Genomic DNA, 26,434 nt, shown 5'->3' with positions numbered 1-26,434 from the left:
GTTGTCCCCCTCACGGATGTAACATAAACCCTGGTTGTCACCTTTATTGTGTGCTTTGTGACTTCTTAATTTTTGCGAGTAGGTGGCTATAGACATGATGTGCTTGTGCAATAGGATCTGCTTGTTATTAGTTCTTGTTTTCTAAAGGGTATTTAGAGCCTGAAAGTAACTGCTGAGTATAAAAAGGGAAAGTTTGCTGCCATTACGTGGTGGCTCCTTTGATCCTGTAAATGTTAAATGATTGTCATAGAATACAAATGGAGAAAATGCAATGCTAGGCTTATTACAGGTTAGCAAAGCCTTTTGGTTTGGTGTTTTTTTTTTTTTTTAAGAGGGCTGAAAAGACACTGTTAAATGATTGCATCTGGGCTAGGAATAAAAACAGGAGGCCACAGGCAACACTTATTCCTCTGCCTGTTCCCAACAGAAGCCATGAACAGATGAAAAAAAAAGTGTGAGGTTAAAATATAGCCCTGCTGATGTTAGTGTTGTTTCGTAGTTGCCAAATTAAACATAAGGGAGTGCAGAGCACTTCGAAAACAACTGCAGATGTGGTAAGTACATGCTTCGTTCTGCAGTTACTAGATTGCATATGTACTTGTAGTTGCTCAGGGACATTTTGGAAAATTTAGATTTGCACCTCTACTATGTCATGTACAGCTTGCACCTCTTCTAGATGTATGACATTCACCCTCACTTAGATGGCAAAGGAGGAGGAGGAATGCACAAGGTGCTTAAGAGGTTTCAAAGGCAAACTCACTTGGACTTTGAGGGTCTCACCTGTAAGTTAGAGAGTTGATACAGCATTTAATCAGGACTGCCAAAAGCATGAAGCATGCATTATTTAAAAGCTTCTGGGTTTTGTCCTACATGGAGACACTGCGTAGGTACAAAATGGGTGTTAATAAATAGGTATCTTACTCAGAGTTTATGTTGCAGGCCACTCTGCCACTCTTTAAATGAACGTCTCATTTTTTAAAATTCTTATCAAAGAACCCTCAGGCTTTTGATTTGTGGGATTTCATCCTGATGTGGTTACCTCTTCTTTCCATTGTGGTTAAAGAACCTTCATCTTGGTTCTAGAATTAATTATGTCAGTATAATTGGGAGGACTGGCAGTTCGCGGTCTAGCTGAATCTAAGTTAATCACCAGAAATGGTTGGTAGATGCCCTACACCACATACATGTAATTAGAGGGAAGAATAAAATAATTCATGATGAATAGTCACAGCTCTTAGAAGCAGGGGAATGACGAAAAACTAATGCATTTTCTGTATATAGGTAACGTTAGTGATTGATTTACATTATAATTACAGGCCATGGATGCCAAGAAGCAGTTTCTGTGTCTGTGCTAATGTACACAAGGGGATACTCACCTGTGGTGCTTGGCAGCTGTCCCGTCACTTACAGAGAGAATCTGTCTTGCAAGTTGTCTCGCTTTCTGCTAGACCACACAGAATGTGTCACTGCCGCTAGTCACAAGATGTTGCTGGATAAGTTTGGGCTAAGGATAAAAGATCTGCAGTCCCTGGATAATGATTTGGTGATGGCCATTGCTCATGAAGAATTGCCATCGACCTGGAACATCCTCGGAAGCTGCTCAGAAGGTGGTAAGGTTTTGTTTTAAGTTGGAAAGCTTTTTAAAAGTGGTTTGGTACACAGTTCAGAGCAGAGTAACTCACCATTTTATCCCAGGTTCTCAAACCTTGTGCTTTAATTTGTGGTTAAGATGAAAAACTGTTCAAGTAAGAAAGGCGTAATCAGAGATTTCGTTTGTGCCCAGAGGTTTAAAAAGGATAATAATGGTTATTGTAACTCTTCTCTTCAGTAACTCAGTCTCTTCAGAAGCTTTTTGGGCTTTGACTCACTGTGAATGCAGTTCTTTATTTATAAATAGAGCCTGCCTTTGCAAGATTAAAGAGCTGTCGGTTTGAAAAAAGCAAGTATTGAGACAGTGAAGTATTGCTGCCATGATTCCAACCAAGTGAGATATTTAATTACTCAGACAAAAAGGATATGGTCATAAAACAGAAGATTATGTTACTGTAGGCATTCTCATTTATGGAGTAAAGAAAATTTTTGTCATGGTTCTGTCAGTGTTTATGCTTTATTTATGACTATGATCACTCTTTGGGGAGAATATAATTAAACCAGTTTTGTGGCTTTTTTTTATTGTAGAGGAAGTAGGATGAAAATATACACGAACCTTTACATTAAGGTATGCTATTAGAAAATTTTGTAACAAGATCAGGTGAATCTTTCCTGGTTTCAGGTTTCATTGCAAACAGAAAACTGTAGTTAGGTTTTGCTGAAGAGTATAATTTTTTTTGCAGACCCAGCTGATTTACAGCTGAGGTTGGAAACAGTGTTAAACTTGATGGGTTCACATGTTTTTCATTGAAAATTCGGTACTTTTGGCTGTTTTCCTTTTAGTACTTTAAATTGCTGAAAATTGGAGGACAGGCAGTTTCCATATGAGCCAAGCTGAAAGAGAGATTCATGCAAGCTTCTGGGAAGTAAAAACACAGCACTTAGCCCATTTCTTTGGGTGAGGGCTTTCTTCCTGTCTTAAATCTTTCTAATTCTTAATGACAGATAGCTTGAAATCAGCTACTGCCTTCCTCAGGAGAAGGATGGTTTTTGTCTGTCTCTTGTGAACAGCTCTTTCAAGTGATAGAAAAACAAATACCAAGTCTCATTCAAATACTGGCTAGACAGGAGAGAGAGAAAAAAAAAAAAAAGTTGTTTCATTTTGGTGTGTAGTAAATATTTGTTCACATTACTCAACTGCTGGAACAGCTGTTGGATCTTAGCAATGAAGACCTTGATTCAAAACCTGAAGAAATCAGCTGTAGTTTTGTTCACAGACTTGGCTAAGCTTTTTGTCAAAAGCAGTTGAAGTCTAACCGAGAAGCATCGCAGCATAGCAGCAGTACTGAGAGGTGCTCAGGCAAAGCCAACTGGGTACCACCTTGCTTGAAACATGGGGAAGTTTATGCTGGGTGCGTTGTGGGTTCAGAGAGTTGGAGATCAGCTTGGTTGGTACCAGACTAAGTGTTGCCAGGGCAGCTGCTATCCAAATAGCAGAATTCTTTAATTTTTAGTTATGCTAATTGTTATTTTTCAGGTATACTGCAACATTTATATGGAAAAGAGTATGTTGCCCTCATGAGACTTTTATAGGACTTGAATATTTTTGTTTCTATGTCTTTTTCATACTTTGTTCACTTATCAGATTTAAATATTACACATAAGCAGAATTTGAAGACAGTGGAAAAGCAGGAAATGCTCCAGTCACTATACAAAGTCTCTGTGAATGCTTGAAATGTTAGACAAGTGTGTCTTGTGCATGCTGCATTAGCAGTTGCCTCATGGGCACTATTGCACTAAAGAAGTGACATCTCCCTTTGTACCCATTATTGCTCTTAAATGAAGCCGGGATCTTTCCCCTTGTTTCTGAATACAACAAAAATGGATCCAAATTCCTGGGGCCTGGTGGCAATGCTCATGCATAGTGAGGAGCTCTCAGTGCAGTCCTGCCTGACAGTGCTTACTGGCTGTCCGTGTTGAGTGTGAGGACCTCCTGAAGGCTTTCCAGGCAGTTTCTCCTTCAGACTAAAGGATGTCAGTCATTGCCTTTGTTTCTGAGGTCCAGGCTTGGGCTGGGCCTGAAATCTATTTTAGTATCCTCTAAGCAGCTTATATAAGCAGCATGTATTCTTTCTCTCTCCTTTCTGAAAGTATAGTTTTGATTCTTCTTACAGCCATATTCTCCTTTCACCTGACTCAGAAGCACTGACTCATGTTGCTTCCTCATGCTGTCTCCATCACTGTGTTTTTGTCCCCAAAACCCAGAGGCCAAGCACAACTGAAGGTTGCATGTGGCTGAGGGAGCCCTGTGCATGCAGGAGAAGGAGAGAGAGGGAAAAGGGGATCGACTGGGGCAGGAGTGCTTCAGATCCCAGCACAGGTTAGAAGAGGAGTAGGTTTGTAATCTTCCAGGGTTTCATGATCAAGGGTTATCCCAGCAATCTGTTTCTTCCCCAGATCAAAAATGGTTGAGAAACAGGGAATTTACAAGGATTTAGAAGGAGGATGAGACCTTTCCCTACCTGCTGTCTTTGCAACTCCTTGTCTTGACAGTGTCAGGATGTTCTTTTAAGTACTGTTGTTGTGAAAGACGCGTGTGCTATCATCCATCACTAGTTAGGACCTTGTGCCTGTGAGATTCTGTCAGTTTTCAGAGCTGCAGGGCTATTTTTATTGGAAAAAAATTACTTTTGAGTGACACATTTCTGGAGAAAATTGTTGCACCATCTGGTGTTTTTGGACGTCATTCATTTTTATGAGGATTTAGAGACATACAGATTGATGGAAAGATAGAAGAATAATTTATTCATAGGAGTTTTGCTATTTGGAAAAAGTGTTTGTATTCCCTTTATAAGGCATAAAAAGGACTGAATAAAGAGAGGGCCTGGATTGTCTAGGGAGCATTGCAAATAATTCAGGAATTTAGTGCAGTTGCACAGGTCAGGACTTGTTAGCCACGTTAAAGTTCAACAGAAGAAACAGGAAGGCACGAACCTTTTGGTAATCATCACTTGTAATAACTGCCTGAGTGACAACTATTTCAGGAGCTGCTCACTAACACAAACTGGTCAGATGTTGAGATCACTAGGCCCACAAGGAGTTTGCTGCTAGAGGAAACTGGGCATCCAACAGAGGTGCTGTGCTTAGATGTTTATTTGTTGGTGGGTTTGAAGAAAGTGGAAGGAGGGGTAGAGAGAGAGAGAAGCTGAATTTCTTGTTGATTGCACCTTCATTAAGGATATTTTCCTTCTGAAAATTGGATTATTCCATTTGTGAAGATAATCAGTGTTAAACGTTAGGCCAAATAAGTTGTTAGAGCTGCCAAAAAAAGGACACTTCCCAAAGTTTTTCAGTTGACAAAAAAAAAACAAACCAGAGAAGAAAGAATCATAGAATCATTAAGTTGCAAAAGACCTATAGAATCATCAAGTCCAACCATCAACCCAACACTACCGTGTCTTGTAAACCATGACGTGAAGTGCCGTGTCTACACACCTTTTAAATACCTCCAGGGATGGAGACTCCACCACTTCCCTGGGCACCCTGTTCCAGTGCCTGACCACTCTTTCAGTAAAGAAAATTTCCCTAATATCCAATCTAAACCTCCCCTGATGCAGCTTGAAGCCATTTCCTCTAGTTCTATTGCTAGTAACATGGGAGAAGAGACCAACACCCACCTCACTACAATGTCCTTTCAGGTAGTTGAAGAGAGCAATAAGGTCTCCCCTCAGACTCCTCCAGACTAAACAACCCCAGCTTCCTCAACCTCTCCTCATCAGACCTGCTCTCCTTCACTGGCTTTGTTGTCCTTCTGCGGACACGCTCCAGCAACTTGATGCCCCTCTTGTAGTAAGGGGGCCCAAAACTGAACCCGGTACTCAAGGTGTAGCCTCACCAGTGCCGAGTACAGGGGCACGATCACTTCCCTGCTCCTGCTGGCCACACTATTCCTGATACAAGCCAGGATGCCATTGGCCTTCTTGGTCACCTGGGCACACTGCTGGCTCATGCTCAGCGGGCTGTCAGCCAACACCCCCAGGTCCTTCTCTGCTGGGCAGCTCTCCAGCCACTCTTCCCCAAGCCTGTAGCATTGCATGGGGTTGTTGTGACCCAAGTGCAGGACCCAGCGCTTGGCCTTGTTTAACCTCATACAACTGGATTCAGCCCATTGATCCAGCCTGTCCAGGTCCCTCTGCAGAGCCTTCCTACCCTCAAGCAGATCAACACTCCTGCCCAGCTTGGTGTCACCTGCAGACTTACTGAGGGTGCACTCAATCCCCTCATCCAGATGATTGATAAAGATATTAAACAAGACTGGCCCCAACACTGAGCCCTGGGGAACACCGCTCGTGACTGGCCACCAACTGGATTTGACTCCATTCACCACCACTCTCTGGGTTTGGCCACTCAGCCAGTTTTTTACCCAGCGCAGAGTGCACTTGTCCAAGCCGTGGGCCGCCAGCTTCTCTAGGAGAATGCTGTGGGTGACAGTGTCAAAGGCTTTACTAAAGTCCAGGTAGACAACATCCACAGCCTTTCCCTCATCCACTAGATGAGTCACCCTGTCATAGAAGGAGATCAGGCTGGTCAGGCAGCACCTGCCTTTCATGAACCCCTGCCAACTGGGCCTGATCCCCTGGTTGTCCTGCACGTGCCTGGTGAGCGCACTCAAGATGAACTGCTCCATAGTCTTCCCTGGTACTGAGGTCAGGCTGACGGGCCTCCAGTCATGTGGGACCTCCCCTGTTAACCAGGACTGCTGATAAATGATGGAGAGTGGCTTGGCAATCTCCTTCGCCAGCTCCCTCAGTACTCTTGCATGGGTCTAATCTGGCCCCATAGACTTGTGAGTGTCCAGGTGGCTCAGCAGGTCATAAAGTGCTTCCTAAGATGGAAGAAAAATGGAGTGGTTTAATCTGAATGAGACAAATGCTTCCAAGTAACCTTTCCTGTTTTATTATCATCAGGTTAGGGCATCAGGTTTAGGACTGGCAGCCCCTAAGGACCATCAGACACAGGTTGAGCATCTTCACTGCAACTTTTTTGTCCTTGACACACTCAGGCTTATGTCCGTTGGTTGTCGGAGGGGGAGCGGGAGCACAGGAGCATGGACCTTGGAAGGAGTCTGAGAGGCCTGAGAGCACCTCAGTTTCTGGTTGTTTTAAGGGCATTGCTGGGAAGGTGAGTTCAGGTTGTCTGCGTCACTTAACTGTGCTGGTAATAAAACAAGAAGAGTTGCTGCCGGGTTTGCCACTATTTATAGTTCTTTTCAAGAGGAATAGTGCTCTTTTAGGTTCAAGGCTATTAGTAGAAGCAATAAAATTACAGCCTGAATTATGAAAATTAATTGTGGATTGTAGGGAAGGAAACAGTGTCTATATTTGTTTAAATCCCTTTCATGAAGAAGGAGAATTTCCGTTTTATTTCGTAAATGCTTTGTAATTGTTTTCTAGGAATAGGTCTTATGGAGTGAACTGAAGTACCCAACCTCACTGCTTTATAGTCTGCTTTTGGGGAACACTCTTCCATTTTCTGTGGCATTTTTTACTTTATTGCCTTCTCCCTTCTCTTTTCTTTGTAAGTCCTCTGACTGTCTCCACCTGATGTTAAATACATTCCTGCTAAGCTGTGCCAGTTCAAACCTGGCTGATGCATGTTGTATTTTTGGTTTAAATTAAAGAAAATTCTGTCTGTGTCTTTTTCTCAGTTAAAATTTTAGATTTATTTTTTCATGGAATTAGGAAAACACTAGGAATAAATTAGGAAAACACCGTGGATAAATATTCTAGGTGTGGTGAGGTTTGTGAGGAAAGGTAATATGTTTTTGGTCAGACGGTTTAGGGTGTTAGAGAAACAGATCAATCTTTGCCCCTGTAGGACCTTGGTCCTTTAGAACCTCTGCAGGGCAGAGGGAGGAGGATGCCAGCCGGGGCATCAGTAAGCAGGGAGTGTATTCCAGTGACTGCTGCTGACCAAGAAATCTGTGGCATGAGGCAAGATATTGGCAAGCATGCTTCAGCCTGCAGGTCCCCAGCAAGTGTATGATCCTCATCTCCGGGTCTGTGCGGAGAGGAGATGTTTGAGATCCCCCTGAACATGAAGAGGTTCTTCAGAAAAAGCCTCGAGCAGTTGGTGGAGATGGTGATATGCAGAGTGACAGTAGAGCAACTACTGTAAGAAATGCAAAGGATTAAGTTTCCTACTTAAGCCAATACATAAAGAGTGGGGCTCAGGAGCCTGCTCTGTTGCTGGAGAGACCAGTTACGAAGCCATGGTCTGAGCTTGGGTTCGCCCTGCGAGCCGGAGACCTTCTCTGCTCCTGGCTGAGAGGGTGTTCCTGCCTGGTATTGAGCACTCCGGTGGTGCTCAATAAATAAATGTCTTAAACCAAACAGCTCAAGGGAGTGTTTGGCTGCAGTACAAAGAACGAGGAGTATCCATCTGCTAACAGAAACCATCTCCTGTAGTGCTTTGCCTCTTTGTTGGGGTCACCAAAGCAGTAAAGTCAACTGAAACTTCACCTGATGATGTAGGTGGCCGTACCATGTGCAGCCTTTACTGCATGGAGCTGGTGGATGGGAGCCTTCTCTAACCCTCCTGCTGCTAAAACTGCTGGGGGAAGACTCCAAAGTCCACCTTTGCGGTGGAGTTTAACCTTCCCCCATATCCTCCTTTTCTTCTGCAGCATTGATGCCAGCCTCTGGGTGTTAAGTGGTAAAGGTATGATGAATAGGGGAGCTAGTTAAAGAAAAGGGGGACGTTCCAGACATCTGGTAAGTGGAAAGGGAGATGCCACTGCAGCCCTGCCCTCAGGTGGGCTCTCACGTACCTGACTTGTGCATCGTGGCCACTGTCTGTTCACAAAACCACTTTTGTGTGTTTCTGCATTAGTGGGGTGCGCTGAAGATGGCTTTATAAACAATCTCCTACATAATGGAAAAATGAGAAAATGAAACAGTAATGTATAAAAGTATGAAGCCAGGAAAAACTGGAATTTGTCAGCTAGTGTTGATGTCTACCCCTGCTTTTCAAGTCACAAGCCTTGAGGTTTTTAGTCTCCTTCCAGGAAATGAATGAGATTCATAGCCCAGAAGTGGCTTAGTCATTTCTGTCAGAGAGAAATATTTGTTTTTAGTTTATTGTTTTGGACATAGGAAGGGATTCAGGTGCAAGGAAGAACAAAAGGATTTATTTAATGTTTAAAACAGACTCTGTTTGGCTCAGCTTTGTGTAATTAAGTGTGTTTTGGATGGAGAATCGGGATGCGATGCAAAACAACGTCCTGATAGTGCATATCTTTTACAGCACCGCCTGCCTTGCAGTAGCTGGTCCTGTATGAACCAACCAGCAGTGCGTCTTTCAAATCTTAGAAATTGTTGGTTATGTGTCTTGTTGGAAAATGGTATTTTATACTATTTAATACCATGAATATGTTGAAGAATCCTTGTGTTTTCATTTTTTCCTTATTTTCTTCCTGTTCACCACTGAATGTAGTTGAATTATGTTGTTTTTTCACAACGATTTTTTAATAAATGTCTTGATTTTTATGTTTTTGTTGTTGTTTGTTTGCCCCCACATTTTGCCACATTTGAAATCTTCAAGGGAAGGGGAAAAGAAAGTGAAAACTGTGGTAAAATGCTACTTGTTCTGTCACAGTGAGGAGATGTAAGAGGAGGTGGTGAATGAGGAGAACTGAAACTGGAAATTGTTCTTAAGAAAAAAATTCTAAAACCCAGTTGTTTCAGAACTTTACCTTTCTTTTAGTGTGAATGGTTTTTTTTTAGACAGGTCTATTTAAAAAGCTTATTATCAGTCATCATGTCTTTTTGTTTTTTTTTTTTTTTTGCTTTGATATTGCTGATCCTGGAATAGAACCATAGCAGAATTTGGATGGAAGGGGTCCCTGGAGATGGCCTGATCCTACCCTCCACTTGGAGCAGGTCTAGCTTCAAAGTTGGGTCAGTTTGCTTGGGGTCAGGTTTTGAGCACCTCCAAGGACAGACAGTTTGTAACCTGTCTGGGGGACCTGTCCCAGTGTTTGACCATCCTTGTAGTGAAAAATACTTGTATGGAAAGAACACATTCCTGTTTCCATTTATCCGTCCAACTTTGCAATTTGTATTTCAGATTTTAGTATCATGAAGCTATTAGTAATTGCTTTATGTCATGAGGTTCTGCTCACTCTTCAGCAGGCTCGGTGGGAGAAATAAGAGCAGAGTAGCCTAGCAAATGCATGGTCTGCAGAGGTGAAGGTTGGAGTGAAAGCACAGCTGGTGGAGCTGCCAGGTGGTTCTGCTACCACATGTATTCAAGCTAGCCATGAACAAATTTAGCTTAAGGTTAGATGAAGGTTATTACATTGGGCAGATAAAAATCAGTTACTAGAATGTTTGTGGTGAGATAATAGAAGTTATTATTGTATGTGGTATCTTAAGACCACAAAGATTAATTACTGTTTATTAGTTACTTTTAAAACTAGGTTCTTTTGTAGCAGACATATTCATACTGCATTGATTTTAAGATTTGGCTGCTGGAAGAGTAGTGTTGGAGCAGAGAGAAGGCTACCCCTCCTTAGGGAAGGCCTGGAACACTTCTCCTATGAGCCTGGAGAAGGCTCTGAGGAGACCTTATTGCAGCCTTTCAATATAAAAAGGGGGCTCATAAGAAAGATGGAGAAAGATTTTTTTACCAGGGTCTGTAGCAACAGAACAAAGGGCAACAGTTTTAAACTGAAAAGGTGTATTTAGATTGGCTGTAAGTGAGAGATTTTTTTATGATGAAGGTGGTGGGACACTGGAACAGGTTGCCCAGGGAAGTTGTGGATGCCCAGTTACTGGAAGTGTTCAGGGTTGGGTTGGATGGGGCTTTGGGCAAGCTGATCTGGTAGAAGATGTCCCTGCTTATGGCAGGGGGTTTGGGCTAGGTGATCTTTAAAGGTCCCTTCCAACGCAAGCCATTCTGTGGTTCATTATCATTGTTTAGCAAAGCAGTTCTGCAAATGCTTGAGTTGGATTCAGTGGACTTAAAAAGTTGCATGTACTTGAAAACTTTGAAACATATATGCCGTCTTGGTTAATGGATATATAAGCACTATAATTCATGCCATTAGTGATTAATATTGGTAACTGAAATGCAGCAATTACTGTTGTCTCCAAAGGCTGAAATTAGAAATATTTTGCAGACCTTTGAGGAAATAAAACCATAGTTCACTACTTTCCTCTGTGGCCTAGGATCCTGCAGAAGATCCTGTGCCCAGCTGGACATGTTTTTGCCTAGAATCTGAAATGGGGAGACAAGAAACCATTCTGCTGCCCAAAATCTGGGTAGAAAATAAGTGTTGGGTAGGCAGGCTAATGCACTAGATCATTTTTGGCTAGCCACAGGTCAGAGGGAAGTTTGAAGATTTTTTTTTTTTTTAAATAATGACATGAAACATTTTATATGTGTTCTAGAAATTAGGTACATATTAGGTTATGTGTATTATGTGTATTAAGTTAGGGACATACTGTGTGCATGTTTAGTGATATTCTGGTTTAAAGAATCCTGTCTGCATCTTGTTAATGTGACTGCTTCTGTTAGAACTGCAGTGAAATAAAGGTTTCAGATGCTACAGGCAGGTTTGCTGGCTGTTAAAGTGCTAGAGTCTGTGTCTTGAAGCTCCCTTTTAATCTGATGTCTGGAATTTGTTTAATTTATTGAAAGAAATTTGGCCTGTTTTTCTGGGATTTGACTCTGTCTGAAAGTTTTGATTCCACTTGAAACGGAAAGGTAAAAAGTCTTGGATAGGTTGCTGTCAAAGAGAAAAAGCTGATCACCAGTGGAAATCCTGTGGTAATTTTGTCTGCAGAGCAGTAGAGCAAGTCCCTCAGGTTCCTTGCCATTCTGGCTTTATGAGATGGGGAGATACAGGTTTTTTTAATAATACAACACTTCAAGCCCAACATTTTCAAAAGAGACTAATGATTTTGGCTTCCAGCTCAGAGAGGACATTCCGAAATGTCCAGCTTTGCAGAAGGCAAATCTCCTGTTAAGATGTCTGGAGAAGAGGTACTCAGCTGAGACATGACAGCAGCCTTCAATTATGTAAAAGGAAGCTCCGAAGGGAAAGGAATGAATTGTTTTTCCTGCCCATTTTGGATGGGATGAGACGCAGCAGGCTTATACTGGGAAAGGGTGAGCTAGGTTAGGCATTTCAATGTTTGTAACCATGAGGGTAAAAGTATCCCTTGTGTAGACTGCCTACGGAGGTTACAAAAACCTCTAGCTGATGGAAGGTTTTTAGAACAGATGAGACAAACATCTGTCAGGAGCACTTTAGGTTGCACTGATCCTGCCTTAAGGAGTGGACTAGAGACCTCTTGAGGACTCTTCCAAGTTTTTATGTATATTTTTTTTAATGATTCTATAAAAGAAATATTCCTGACACTTTCAGAGGAAGTACTTAAACTGAACGGTAGTCAGCTGTGAGCCACTGTATTTGCATGTAACTACACGATACCTTTGCTCAGTGCATTAAGTGTTTCTGAAAAACACATCTATTTGCTTTTTGGCCACGTAAGTGTCTCTGCTGGGGGACTGCTTTCCATTAGACAGTTTTATCTTGCAAATATTGATGCAGAGTAGAAATTTGACCGCAATTTACTGCTGATTTTTAACTGTATTATTCACACAAATGTTTGCATGTTACCTACATATGCTTCAGGAGCTTCATCTTTCCTTTGCCACTGCAGCGTATAATTTCCAATAATGTGTTCTGAACTGGTTGGGAATAAAAAGTCCATTGAATCAGGATGATAAATTTCAATGGAATTTCATAAATCACTGGAAACCTAATAGATTTCAGCCAATTGTTCTGAAAGCTGTAGAGTAACTGCCCTTAAATACTTGACTGCTGAGAAGGTACCCTTTTATTTAACTTCATACCAAAATATCAGTGTAAGGAACAGGCTGAGTGGTACTTAAGCTTAATTTTATTTATTGCCTTTAAATTGCAGAGGCTTTGTGTTTAAGAATGTGTACAGGCAGATAAACCCTTCTTCGAATAAAGGCCAGGGAACGGCTTGAGTGCGGGATCAGTATCTAGAGTCTAAGTCATTGTGTACTCTTTTATTTTAAGCTTCATCCTGTTGAGCTTGATAATCGTGTGCTAAAAAGTGGAGAGGAAGTATTGGCAGGTGAGGTCACCTTTCTGAGAGAGACACAAGAATTATCCTGTATATTTTACCCACATGCGTGTTAGCTTGTGGCTCGCTGGGCTGCTAAGGATCTCTTACTGTGCTGATAAGCAGCCTGCCTTGAAAAATCACACCTATTTTTAAATTTAGATACTTGGCCTTGCTTCCAGATGTTTTGTTTTGCTGGGGTAATTGCCTCTTAACTATCTTCTGCAGTATACTGGGGGATACTTGTGCTGAATGCTATGCTATATACAAAGAAAGAGAGAAATACTGAGTTATCTAATTGAAACTATTTTCTTTGGCTGCTGGAATTAGATGGTATTTGGATATCCTAGTTTAGCTCTGCAGATGCAATTAGGTATCTGACTCTCTTGATTTCAGTGAAAGACTGATTCTGCCAAAGTACTTTTCTAGGTCTGAACCTGAGCTGTGATATTTCCACAGACTATAACAAGTTTCTTTTCATGCTTCCTAGGAAATAAAATGCTAGGGTTTGTTACTGATAATTTGTTTGTTTGCTCTATTTTTTCAGACTCTAAACATAAAGAAACTCTTCTCCACCTTGTGATGAAATTGGGCTTGATTAAGCTTTCCCAGTTCTTAGCAGCCCAGCCTGGAGGGTCATCAGCATTAGCATTACCTAATGAGGATGGAGCAACACCTTTAGATTTGGCTTTACAAAACGGCCACTCCAAACTTGTTGAGGTCTTCACAAAGTGAGTATAACCGTTTGCTGCTTCCTCTGAAAAACTCCTATCAGTTAGGTGATGTGGGGACTACTGTTGTTTTTCTCAAGAGTTGTGTATTTTGTGTTGGTTTCTGTTGCTTTTTGACGTTATTACAATTTTAAGTGATAAACTTATATTTACAATTAAAGGAAGTTTATGATATATGTCCTTTGTTACATTTGCAAGTCAATTAATAGTGAAATATATATATAATATATATATAAAAAATATAAAATTAGTAGTGCAAGTCAATTAATAGTGAACTGTTACCGAAAAACGCGTTAAAAAAGTGACAGAGGACCAGCTGCACGATCAGGTACCTCTCCCAGCACTATCACAGCTGAATTCTGACACATTACCAAAAAGTAAAGATATCCCTTAAGTTATATATATATATATATATACATATATATAATATTTAGATATAAACAGAATGTGATAAATAGGACCTGACTTTCACAAACCCTCAGCAGACTTTGTGACCTCTGTAAAGCTCAGGTTTGAATGAATAAGGGAGAGTAGGAGCAAAGCCAGTGCTGCTGCTATGACACTGTTTTTGCTGGAGAGCTCCCACACTAACAAGTCACTTAAAGGACAAGTGCTTTGTGGCACATTTCAGCTGTCTGGAGGTTCCTATGTACGGACCTGAGGAGCTGTATGGTGCATGTGTTTTGGGGTACCAAATGATCAGCGTCTGATGCCCCTTCTCACTGTTGGCTTTTCTTTGCAAATAGAAATATGCAAGAAGTTACTTTTTTTTTTTTTTGGTATGTGGCTCTTTAGGTTCTGGCTTCAAGCAGCATATAGTTTATGTGAGACTTATCTGTACTTCAGGTTGAAAAAAAAATATCCTGACTAACGCTTGTACAGTACATTATGTTATGAATGTCTCATTTGTTCGTAACATTCAAACAATGCTGTATTCTCTTGAGATACTTTCTGTTTTTCACTGTGGAATAACAAACCTGCTAGCTGCCAGTCATGTCCTACTGCTATATATGGCAACATTAACAGGAAAAGGTACTATTGCTAATTTACAGCAATAAGGAGAAATAGGTATTATCAGAGCTCTTTCTGGCTTATTTTAGTAGTGAGTAACCATATAGAGCTAACACTGTTTTTTTCTCTGCCAATGGCTAGAAGTAGCAGCGTGTTCTTAGGCCTGAGTGGAGTCATTGGTAATTATTTGTTTGCCCAGCTGTGTTTTTGGTGCATGTTTCAGATTTTCTGCCTCTGGTTTTTGCAGCGGGTGTGTTGGGATCCTGACGGACCGTGCCAAAGGCAAGCAGGAAGCTTGCTGCGGTTGTGTTTTTGTTCTACCTGTGCGTGGAGCATCTGCTTTGGTTTAAAGAGTGTGTTGTTCCAGTTTCCAGGGCAGTCACTCACTTGACATTTCAAGAGCGGAGATCAGTGAGGGTGCTTGCATGCAGTTTGTTCATTCGTCAGGAGCTCTGACACTGACATTTAGCCACACTGCACAGCACTTGCTGGAATCGGACATTAAGCTCTTCAGAAGATACTTCTGGGACAGAACTCTTCTTTACCAGGTAGGTACCTACCTAGCTCAGGGCATTGCCTCAGATTTTCTTCAGTAATTTCCAGCTATAGGCTTTTCAGGCTGGATTCGTTTTTCTTGAGTAGCCTTTTGATTTAAGGTGCCTGTGCCACTAATGGCCAGTGTAACTGCAGGATTACTGTTGTAGGCTTCTGTTTTGTGTCAGTGTAGGCACATTGTACGTGTGAAGCTGGAGGGTAAGAGACATTGAGAACTTTACCAAAGCTTCATTTACCTTCAGTTGTTTTTGAATTGTTGTGGACTCTACAGTGAATATCCTTCCATGAAATCTCTTGTGTCTCTAATTGCGTTGCCATTGTATTCACACTGGTACTTTGAAATATTTAATTTATTTCCATTCTTTTGTCTAGTAGTGTAATGCTGGGGAGTCTTTATCAAGAGCCAACCCAGTCTATTATTTATGGCAGAAATACAGAGTACAGACTTTTGCTGTAGAGTTTAGTTACGGTGTAGTGGGTGTTATCTTACTGTAATATGTCTGGAGCACTGCTGTGTTATTCTTCAGGACATCTCTCAATTTCAGTAAAGTAAGGAGGGAGAACTCTTGAAAGCACAAGTTCTTTAATAGCAATGCAAGTGCTCACTTATGCTTTTATATTGAGACTGCAAGGCTATATAAAACTAGTGAACTAAAACCACACTAAAAGTAGGCTTTTCTCTTTTTCTGGTCTTAAAATTCAGCTTTTCTTTTCCATGCTTAACTTCAGGTTTCCTTATTTGTGCACTGATTTTCCTTGAGTTATCTTTATTGCATTCTGCATGTTTTTTTTTAACTTAGACTGTGATCCATGTGTTATGCTTAACACAAAAACTTAAGGTATGATGTATTGTATAGTCCTTATGTGTCATCTCATGTAACTACACTGCCAAGATTTTGATTTGTTCCAATATAAAGAAGTTACTCTGTTTGTAGCTTTCAGAATACCTACAATTTAAGTGTGTTTTTTCCATGGAAAACCCACGGAAACAGTAGTAAACCCAATAGCAAAACCAAGACTGTAATGAGAATGCACTGTTATTTATATCATTGGCTGTTTTCTTGCACTCATCAAATCCTTTTTCTTCTTTCTGTCTTTGAAATGGAAAAAAAGAAAGAGTGGTGTGTTAGATATTTGCATGGCTGTCAGAGACAAAGACTCTTAAAGGCTGCAAAATTCTGCACTTGGTATTTTCAGGAAAAAGCCTACTAACCTTCACTTGTGGGTTTCCCTTTTGCTCATTCCTGTAGTTGCAGGAGTCTAGGTCCTCCTTGTGGGAACCCTCTTCCATCTGTGCCCAGCATCAGTGTTGCACTACTTTTAATAAAGCAGATATAAGCCAGAAGAATGGGGAAGATGACATGATTTAGTTAATTTCCTATACACCAGATATCATCCTGAAGTGTATGTACAGGGATGATCAAGCTGTCATGTTTAAACTCTGTGTTATGTCCAAAGGGTAAGGTAAAATTAATTTTCTTTCCCTTGCAAACAAGGGCATGCAGCCCTTAGTTGGATCCAAAGCATAAGGTAGGCATTAGAGGTTTCATATTAATAGTCTTTTTAAAATAGAGGTAGAATTTATTGCTGTACTGGAGTATTCAGCTCATCTACAGTAGACTAAGACTGTATATCTAGTTTATTGTATCTTGAGGCTGCATAAATGACCACATTGCTATTTTAGGTTTTGGTCAGAAAGACATAGACTAATGAGAAAGGGCTTGTCTCAGTTACGGTGGCGTGCAGCATTGGATTTGTGTGTGTGAAAGGGATGACTTAGGGAACAGCACAAACTATTTTTGCATTTATTCATGCAAGAAATCCCAATCTTTCACAAGTATGTTCTTCAGTCCTTGGTCAGTGGGTTCTTTTAGTCTCTTGACTATTCCTTACAAGTCTAAAAGAGTAAAGGAACTTTGTTAAAACAGAGAAGTTGTTGGTAAGCTAGAATTACCCATATGGGAGCCATGCCTTCACTGGAAACCTTCAGGGGCTCTGCAGTGCAAAAAGTGTAAACCCACAGATTTTGTGGCTTTGCGAGGCAATATGGAGATTTCTGAAGATGATGAGGAAGAGCATGGAATTGCTTGAACTCTCTGCAACCCCTGTGGGGCAGAAATAGCTGTGGTGGCAGCAGTGCCCATCAGTGTGGCTGTGTGGTTTGTCATGCACATCCAGCAGAGCCCTAAGCAGTGTGTAGGGGTGATCCGTTTGGCTGTCTGAATCACTGGAGGCAGCACAGCCAGTGCAGGGGAGAGGTCCTCTATGAGAGGAAAGGAAATCCAAGGATGAATGGACACATGTCAGGGTGATTAAAAAAAAAACCAAACAACAAAAAAAAGGCAGGCCAAACCAAGGTAATAATCCAAAATGATTAAGATAATTTGAGTAGTTTTGTTGGCTGCTCATGGACACATTTAGTAGTTTCCCAACGAGGAGTTGACTTATTTCTGCCAGGTAGATGTGGAAGCAGGAAACTGTCTTGTGCACCAACAGATGGGCACAGAAAAATCGAGCTAACCCCACTGAGGTGGGGGATGTAGCTAGCTTGACAGCCCTATGCCTTTCAAGTCAGTTTGGCTGCAATATTCAGCCTGGAGTCATCCCTGACTTTTTCTTTTGTATTCAGGTTACCATACCTTTTCTCTGCTTGCTGCTCTGGTAGATGGCAAACACACAGGCAACCTAACAAGAGGGAAAGCTAGAAGCAAGCAGAATTGTAGATGAAATCTCACAAAAGGAGACATTCTCTCCTCCACCCCTTTTGCTGATAATCTTTGAAGGTAATTGCTAAAATGAGGGACTGAATCTCAGCCTCCTCTTCCTTTTGAGCAGGAGTGATAGAGTCAGTGTGTGTATCTGAGCGAGGGGTCAGCCTGGCCAGGGGCCATGTATGTGGGGAGGGAGTGGCTCCTGCCTTCTAGGCTGGGTTTACTGTGTAGTCAGTGTTAGCCCTGATTTAGGCTTTTTGTATAGCCTATATGTAAAAATTGTTTATTTTATAGGGGTGCTTTCAAGGTTAATGACTTCTGAACAGAGCCGTTATGCAAAGCTGCTGTGGTGCTTTTCTCATAGAGAAGGAGGTTATAAACAATGAAGTACAAATGTTAAATCTGATCATTTAGATCCCTTGTGTCTTGTAAGCAGGAAGAAATTTATCTCTGCCCTGAAAATATTTTATTGGTTTCCCTCTAGAGGAATTGCTATTGGTTTCCTCTGGAGGGTAACCGATAAAATACTGTGTGGAATCTCTATCAATCATTTTTGTATTGCTTATAACATATTTGTTTGCTAGTCTTGATATTATTTTTGAGTTTTCAGATAAATGTCATGGGCATCAAATACAGTTACTGTCCTTTTGATTTTTTTTTAATAGAGTATTAATTCAAACCAAGTTGAAACAGTGGAAGGTCCAAAAATGCCCTGCAGTACAGCAAGCTCTGTAGAAGGTACAGTTTCTTATTCCATAATGTTGCAGTCTTTAAAAGCTCTGGAAAGTTGACACAGATTCATACACTATTTATTTATTAATGAGAATCATGTTTCATATGATATTAGAGACCTGTAAGTAGATAACAGTGGAATACAGAAGTCATACACTACGAGAGTTGTGTAAATTGTGATACTCCCTACAAAATGTTGTTTTTCCAGTGTCATACTGAAATTGTTCACAAAATATTATGACATTTATAGCGACTGGAAAAGCCTCAACTGATTTTATTGCAAGAGCCAGAATAATGTCAGAAGGTTCCAGGAGAGGGCAGTGTTTAACTGAATGAATGCTCCAGCGTGCAAATTCCAGTAAAGCTGAATAACTCAAGTTAATAAAGATAGGAGCAGAGTTTTGTATGAATAGTTTTGGGATCCAGCCCAAGATTTCTTAATGTGGAAAAATTCCCATGTGTTTCAATTAGACATTCAGTATTTTGGTGAGCGGTTTACCACTGTAAGGATCATAGGACTGTGCTTGCTGTTGAGAATGCTCTTTCATTACCAAAATACATCCCTGTGTAGATCACCCTGAAGAAAATCACAAAAAAGGCCTTTTTTCAGCATCAGAAGTATGACACTTTGGGTGTTAACATATGATTATTAGGAATTAATTAGAAGTTTTCGTCAGTTGGCCATTTGCTTATGTGGCTGGCACTGTATATTTGGATGAAGCAATAAGATGAAAACTGTGAGCTCTGTGAGAGGCTTTATCTTGCTCAGTGCTGGAGGCATCTCTACTGAGGGGAGCAGAAATGTGAGCACCTGCATAAACTGCCAGCAGGATCAGGACCAGGCTGCGGGAGAGGAATGGGACTGCAGTTCTAAGTGGCATCAGCTAGTAACTTTAGCTGAATGGATAAAATGGGGACACAGTCATTGTGTAGGTCATATTTAAACATGTAGGCTGCAGTTGTTAGTGCTGGAAAAGGAGTTTTATACCCAACTTCTCCAGCAGCATTCATGCAACAAGTGTTCTGCTGTTAGAAGGTAAATTTGCAGAGAAACAATAAGCGATTGTCAGCAGTTGCAAACTACACATGTGTTACTAGAAGTCTAAGTGGCAAATTACCATACGAGGTTTGTGAATGACTTTGGTGACACAGTGTGCAAATTCATTGACTCTGGGTATTTATCTGAGTGCAGTACCCTGACCAGCATGATCTTTATGCTGCTCCTCGGGTATAGCAAGTGAAGGGCCTGGACTGGTAGCACTGTATGTGGCAGTAGCTTGGGCAATATGACTTCTAGGTTATGATTACTTTGATATTTTTTGCTAAAAGAAGTCTTAAGTGAGGCTGACCTGGGATAAGCAGGTAATGAACATCAGTGGCTATTGATTGCCCAGAGCAAGAGGCACCATTCAGGATGTCTAGTCTCATTTTTGATTCTTGCTGTAAAGCCTCTTGTTGTCCTTTTATGCCAAAGATCTTTTGCATAGATATTGACATAGGCCCATCTGTGCATCAGAGTTATTTTGTGCCTTTGTCTCCGTTCCCCTTGGCCACCCCCACCTCATTTCAGTTCAACAGCAGTTGTGCCACATTTTGGTAGCATTCAGAACCTATACAAACAAATTGTGATAATCATGCTTGCAGTTATTTACTTGTAGACATGAGGAGCCTGCAGCTATTGTTTGTAGCCTAATGGGCAGCAAGGTTTTTAATCTTAGGTTTTGATATTGTTATTGGTGACCATATTTCTATAAACAAGGCTTTTTTATTTTTTTGCCTTTTTTGCTAACCACCACCAAATCCAGATACTGAAAAATCATGAATGATCATTACTGGTGACTAGTAACCTGTCTTACAGTCTCCACTTGACAGCATTCAGGAGACCAAAAGAACTTTTTTCAGGATTGAGTTAAAATTTTTGCTGCTAGAAACAGACATTATATGAAATGATTGACAGAGTACTTTTTACAACATACTCAGTTGCATTCAGTTAACTCCTTTATAAAGGGGCTGCTAAGCTCAGGAGATTCATGTGGCACATTCATGCCATGAAAGGATGCCCCTCAGATTTTAAAACTGCTGCCATTCCAGGAAGTAATAACTAATCACTTCTGGGTAGGCCTAAAGTCAACAGACCTCTAAAACACAATGCTATCAGAAGCCCTGAGCTGTTATTGAGTAGAGGTTGCTATAGCAGTATGTTGCTTCTTGTGAAATGCAGTCCTGCGAAAGCAGTGGGTCAGTGTAAGGTGATGCTACTAGCTCAGCAGTGAATCTCCATAGCAACTTAATTAAATTCAAATACACGGAGTGATACATTATCCAGTGAGGATACAGAACAAAAGGTGAAATAGATGGTATTTTGGGTAATTCACTAGTTTGTGCTTTTTTTTTCTGTTTTCTGACCTTGAAATCCCATGCCCATGAGTTAACTGAAATCTGTTATCTGTAGGATAATCCATTTACTACTACAGAATATTAGGTATAGAGCAAACAGCTTTTTACTTCTGAGAACTGTGAAACTGGATAATAATAATAATGCCAATTGCATGGCAATACTGTAAAAAATATCTCCCCACTGAAGCTCTTAAAGTAAGATTCTGCAGATACAGTTACAGAAGAAATAGTCTGTTCCTTCTAGCTGAAAGATGATACCTGGGATGCTTTGTTTGATGGCACTAATGATTTTGTGTTCTGTGATTGCACTCTGTTAGAATGCAAAGGGAATTATATCTGTGACTGCTCCAGAAGGTTAACTAAAGAAGGTGGATTAATTAAAAATTAATGACTGAGATACCGATCAGCATGGACCCAGCCCTGATTCCTGCCAGCTTCTGGGGGCACTGCTGAGGTCAGAGATGACAGGTGCACAGATTGCAGTGGGCCCATAACTGGGTCCCAGAACTTCAGCTCACAGACACCTGCAGGTGTGATTTAGATAATAGGCAGCTGTCTTTGAATTGCTTTTCCAAAGTTATATTGATACAGGTCTTTTTTTAAAAACTTGAGAAAAGACTTTGTGCCGTGCCAAGAAAGGACAGAGGTTCCAAAACCCCACATTCTTCAAGGCGATCTCCCAAACTACCCGATACTGGCTACTGTGTCATACTTACTTTAACTATTTGCTGGAGCTGGAGAATGGAGAGGGATTTGAGTATCTGAGAACAGATGTGAACCTTGAGTTGAAAGACTCACTATAAAATGAAACATATTTACCAGCATAACTCTGGCTATATAATTATTATTATTTAAAATATATCTACTAAATGATAATGTTCCTGGAAGCTGGGTGATGCTGGTGTTCATTTGCATTCCTGTAGCCAGATTACTCCCCTTTGCTGTTTCCCGATAGTCCTAGAGGCTGTGTTTGGGTAAAACTTGTGAAGTGTGGTCCTTGTTTTGCATGTGCTGTGTCCATCCCCCAAAGCCCCTGGAAGAAACCATTAAAAAAAACAAGAGTGACAGAAATGAAGTTACTTTTTACTGTTGAGGGTGAAAATGCAAGGTCTGATTTCAGAAAACTCATGAAACCCCTGCAGAAGAAAAGCAGAGCACAGCTGCTCTGCAGAGTTGGTGTGAGGCATGGCACTAGAACTGTAGATTTTCTGAGTGTGTGTGGGTTAATCAGCAGCTGGCTGACAAATAGCCATGCTTGTCTAGTCTGAACATAACTGTGACAATAACATAGCATTTGTTGTGCATCCAGCTCGCACGCTGCCCACGGGGACGCTGCTGTGGGGAGATGCATGGGCTGCCCATGTCTATTGTTCTGGCTTGCCTGCCTGTTTGCCTGCTGCTTATGTGCCCCCTTCTATTCGAAAAAGGAGAGAGACCAGCAGCAGAAACCAAAGGAAACCCAAACTGAATTTCCTTGTTATTAAAGGCAGGAATCTTTGCTTTTACAGGTCCTGAGAACATGGCATCTGATGAATTGTCCCAGAATGATACGAAGGTACAGTTTTCTCCTTATATGAATAGCTAAGCTTCATCTAGGTTGAGAAGCAGCAACCTCTGCTTGGCTATCTGAGCACCTCCCAGAGCTAACAAATAAATAAGGTGGCTAATGCCTGCCAGACAACATTTCCTGCCCATTCCTATGCTGTGGGAATAGTTACATGTGTAGATGATTATTATCTGAAGGAACCTGTTATGTGGTTGTGGGCTGGAAAGCTGTGTTGGAGAAGCAAGCTCCGCTTTTGGACCAGAAAGCTCTTGTGTTACGGTGAACCTTACTGCCTTCAGGGAGCTTGCAGCTCAGCTGCCAGTCTAGGGTGAGCACACCTGTCTTGCACAAGCTTCGTCCTTGAGATGGCATGATTCATTACATCTGAGGAGTTGGTCTCTGAGAGGGACCTTGTGGGTAACTGCAAGTCCTTAACTGGAAAAATGCTTGATGTAAAAAATACAGCAGTTCCCATTGTCTTCTACATGGAGGTATCTAACAGCTCTTGTGGTGGACCAATATTTGTGAGAAGTCCCACTATGGTTAGTCAGTTGTATTTGATCTCTAGTCGTATAGTCTGCTTTCTATTGATATGTGTCTGTTTACAAAACCAGAAAATCTTTGTCTTGTTTTTTTTATCACCTTTTAAAGCAGGAGCTTGATTATTAACTCACCTGGGTGTGAAGCTAAATTAATGACTTAGGTTGAGAGAAACAAAATCTGGTAAAATCTGGCAAACCTAATAAAGGTGATATTTTCTCAATAGCCAGTGACTATTGATTTTTTAAATCACATTTGAATTTAATGGAATATTGTGGAACTGCCACTTTTGTTAGGTCATTATTATAAAAGTGGTGACCTCTTCAGGCTTATTTTTTTAGTTGTCAGCTGTGTAGAATATTGACCATTTGTTTGGGATTCACATGTTGCTATTGTAATCTGTGTCATCTCAGAATTATATCTCTGCAGTATGCATTAATTTTGGAGTCTCTGTTGAAAATGTATGTTGGGGCAGTGTTGCAGCCCATAAGTCTTGCTGGGGGGAAAAGGTTCTGGTACCATATTGACTGTCTCTTGTTTTGATCTAGCAGAAATTCCATAGCTGACTCTATAAAGAATGAACTGACCTATGATATTTCTACAGGTGTGAACAGCTCAGGCATTATAGAAGGAGGCGTCTTAGAAATATGGCTCTTTCCTCCAAAACACTGTATATTGGATAGTCAGGGCACAATTAAACTTTGTAAGAGAAGAGCAGACTGAAAACTGAAGTTTGCAAGGAATGGTTTGGTCTCTTCTTCGATTATATTTAGAATTTGAGTCCACAGGGTTCATGCGCATGTCTTAGAGTCTGGGAGTGGCATTGTTGCATTTTCTACTTTTGCATTTATTAAATGGCTAAAATGAACTGACTGCTGCTTGATAGTGTTTGAACTGAATTCTGAAAGCCTATAGCACAACTTGCAGCTAAGCACAAATGCAACTCTTTGTCTTCAAAGATATAGCTCAACTTTTCTGTTTCTAGCCTTTCCGAAACTATGTGGTTCCTTCTAAAGAAAATGAAGATCATGTCCTGTTGGGCATAGGTAAGAAAAAAATAATTATTTTGACTTCCCAAAAGCTATTGATATATACTGTGATGCTAAATACACACAAGGCACTTTCTTTAAAAGAGGTGAAGGTCATTGATATTTCAGCCTAGCTTGGCAGAAGATCAATCAGTTATATGTCAGAGAGAGAACCTCTTTCAAAGCATCTCTGGTATGGGTAGGTGGATCCAACAGTACCACGACACCCTAGGAATTTTCAGTAGTATATTAAGTGTTAGTAGGAACAACAGTCTTGAAAATAATTTCTGATAGAGCCAACATATGTGACTGAAGATGAAATGAAGCATGTAGAAATGTATAGATGCCACAGCAGTATGTGGGTTGTGGGCATGGTAGGAGAATATAGCCAGTTGCACAAGACAGTACATTTAAAGACTGAAAATCAAATTGAAAGGTGAGTATTTTTAAGTTTGGGGAAAGCTCCAAGAGCCATGTGCAAACATGGGATCCTGCAAAGCACAGCAAGGTGGAAAAAGACAATGAATAACTAAGCTCTGCTAGTGGGAGCTGCTGTGTCAGGCAGAGAGCGCCAGGCTGGCATCACTTGCCTGTGGTCCAGTGCTGAGCTCAGAAAGAGCAGCCCAGATGGTGGCATTCAGACAGCCCATACGCAGACTTCAGTGGCTGCAAAACGAAGAGTTGCTCTGTGTGTGTGGAAAGGGAGAGGATATATGTGCATGAATGAGGGTGGTATATGTTAGAGGGAAATGAGCTGATGTAAACTCAGGGACACAGTTGTAAGATAAACTAGCAGATTATTTTAATAATCTCTCATTAAAATCATCATCTAGCCATCTCTGTTTATAGTCATTGTTATCCAAATGCCTGCAGTTCAGCCATTTAATCATCTTTGTTTCACTCTCCCATCCAAGGAATATGGGAGCTGCGAAAGGGAATTAGGAGTAGTAGAAAAATATTAGTATTCACAGTTATCCTGACTTCAGTGCTTTTGTGCTTTGTACAGTGTAGCAGTCCTTGCCTTGCACAAAAATTCAGTACACATACATGAGATGTTAGTGCCCACATGATCAAATCTGTTTTGTCAGGCAAGACCAAAGTATTGGACTGTATCTCAGTGTAGGAGGGTGTGGAGTCATTGGGGAGTGATTATGGCCTGCTAATCTGAAGTCACATCTGCTTCAGTCTCCATTCCAGTTATACCATCTGGAGGGAATATAAGGTAGCTTGAAAGCTGACAGTGGAAGTCCTCCACCCTGAAATTACAGCTGATATTCCTTTTTCTTACCCCTGAAATGCCTTTTCCTTCTAAGGCATCATTTGCACAGCACTTCTTGTGACCGCTGGAACAGGAGCCAGGACCTCTGGCTTCAGACCAGCTCAGTCTCCTCTCTGATGCTTAGATGGGCAGCTGCTGCAGATCTTGAGTCCTCTGCAGGGAACAAGCGAGCAACTTTGGCCATGGTTCATACTGTTAGTTAGGAATGGTAGATTGCAGAACCTTAGAACTAAAAAAATGGTGAATTTGCATACAACTTGGTACAAGATTTAGGTGCTTAATATTTGATTTAAATATATTTTCTTAGGCATTTATTTATGTATAAGGTAAATTAAAAATAGGGATATTAATGTGTAGATATACAAATATCTGTAGATATACAAGTGTATATAAATACCTTTTGTCCTGAGCACAGGCTCAGCTTATATTAAACTAAGAAAAATTCCCTATTATACCTCTCACCTGAAAAAGAACCAACTGTCTGTCTCTTCCCTAAACTCTAAGTTCCTTGTGGTACATTTAAGAAGTTGAGTTGTTTATGGAGAAACTGCAGCGAAATAAATTCTGCATGTTTTAGAAGTAAATCACTGTAACTGAGAATATGGCTGCCTTATGTGAGGAGCGTGGACTTGTTGTGGGCTGCACCATGGGCTGTCGTTGCCCATCTCTCAGATGTGTACTCAAGTTGGCTGAAACACTCATAACATAGAGATCTGATGGGATTTTTCAGGGTCTGGAGGGCTTCCAGTCAGCACCGTGTGTGAGATGTGATGGGGATGAAGTGCAGGCTGGGGAGTGAGTAGTCTATTGGGTGTGCAATAAAAAGTGGAAGTGTGGAGGGATGAAGAAGGATGGAAAGAGTTTGGTGAGAACCAGAAATGTGTAAGTTGATTTAAGCTGGTTTTATTGGTTTATCTGAATGTAAAAATCAGTGTATGTTCTAGCCTGACTCATATAGCCATATCGCTAAATATTGTAGTTCTATTAACCTGTATTTTTTTAAATTACTTTTAAAAAATTGTTTGCTTAGCAATGTTGTTAAATGGCAATTTTTTTGGCAGGAAAAGCACACAGTGGGGGATCAGGAGAGAAATGGAAATGGTTGTCAGTGGGGGAGAGGAAGAGGGAAAATAGCTAAGGGGAGCTGAGTGA

General features: G+C 40.9%; 1 protein-coding gene across 6 annotated transcripts in view; it reads left to right on the top strand.

The window, feature by feature from the left end:
• The window catches only part of ARHGEF28 (Rho guanine nucleotide exchange factor 28), a 130,344-nt gene that overhangs the window by 31,124 nt on the left and 72,786 nt on the right, over positions 1–26,434 (top strand). For 4 of the 6 annotated variants that reach the window (XM_064437842.1, XM_064437840.1, XM_064437843.1 and 1 more), the window contains exons 4-9: positions 1,317–1,610; positions 13,300–13,483; positions 14,862–15,042; positions 18,426–18,498; positions 22,398–22,444; positions 23,961–24,021. In XM_064437842.1, coding sequence (XP_064293912.1) covers positions 1,317–1,610; positions 13,300–13,483; positions 14,862–15,042; positions 18,426–18,498; positions 22,398–22,444; positions 23,961–24,021 — 840 coding nt within the window. Of the gene's footprint in view, positions 1–1,316; positions 1,611–13,299; positions 13,484–14,861; positions 15,043–18,425; positions 18,499–22,397; positions 22,445–23,960; positions 24,022–26,434 lie in introns of those variants that run through there. The other 2 variants (XM_064437841.1, XM_064437844.1) reach the window with 2 other exon arrangements.

This window comes from Phalacrocorax carbo, chromosome Z (genome assembly GCF_963921805.1).
Source record: "Phalacrocorax carbo chromosome Z, bPhaCar2.1, whole genome shotgun sequence".
Classification (NCBI taxonomy): domain Eukaryota; kingdom Metazoa; phylum Chordata; class Aves; order Suliformes; family Phalacrocoracidae; genus Phalacrocorax; species Phalacrocorax carbo.
This window is presented reverse-complemented; position numbering and strand designations above follow the sequence as displayed.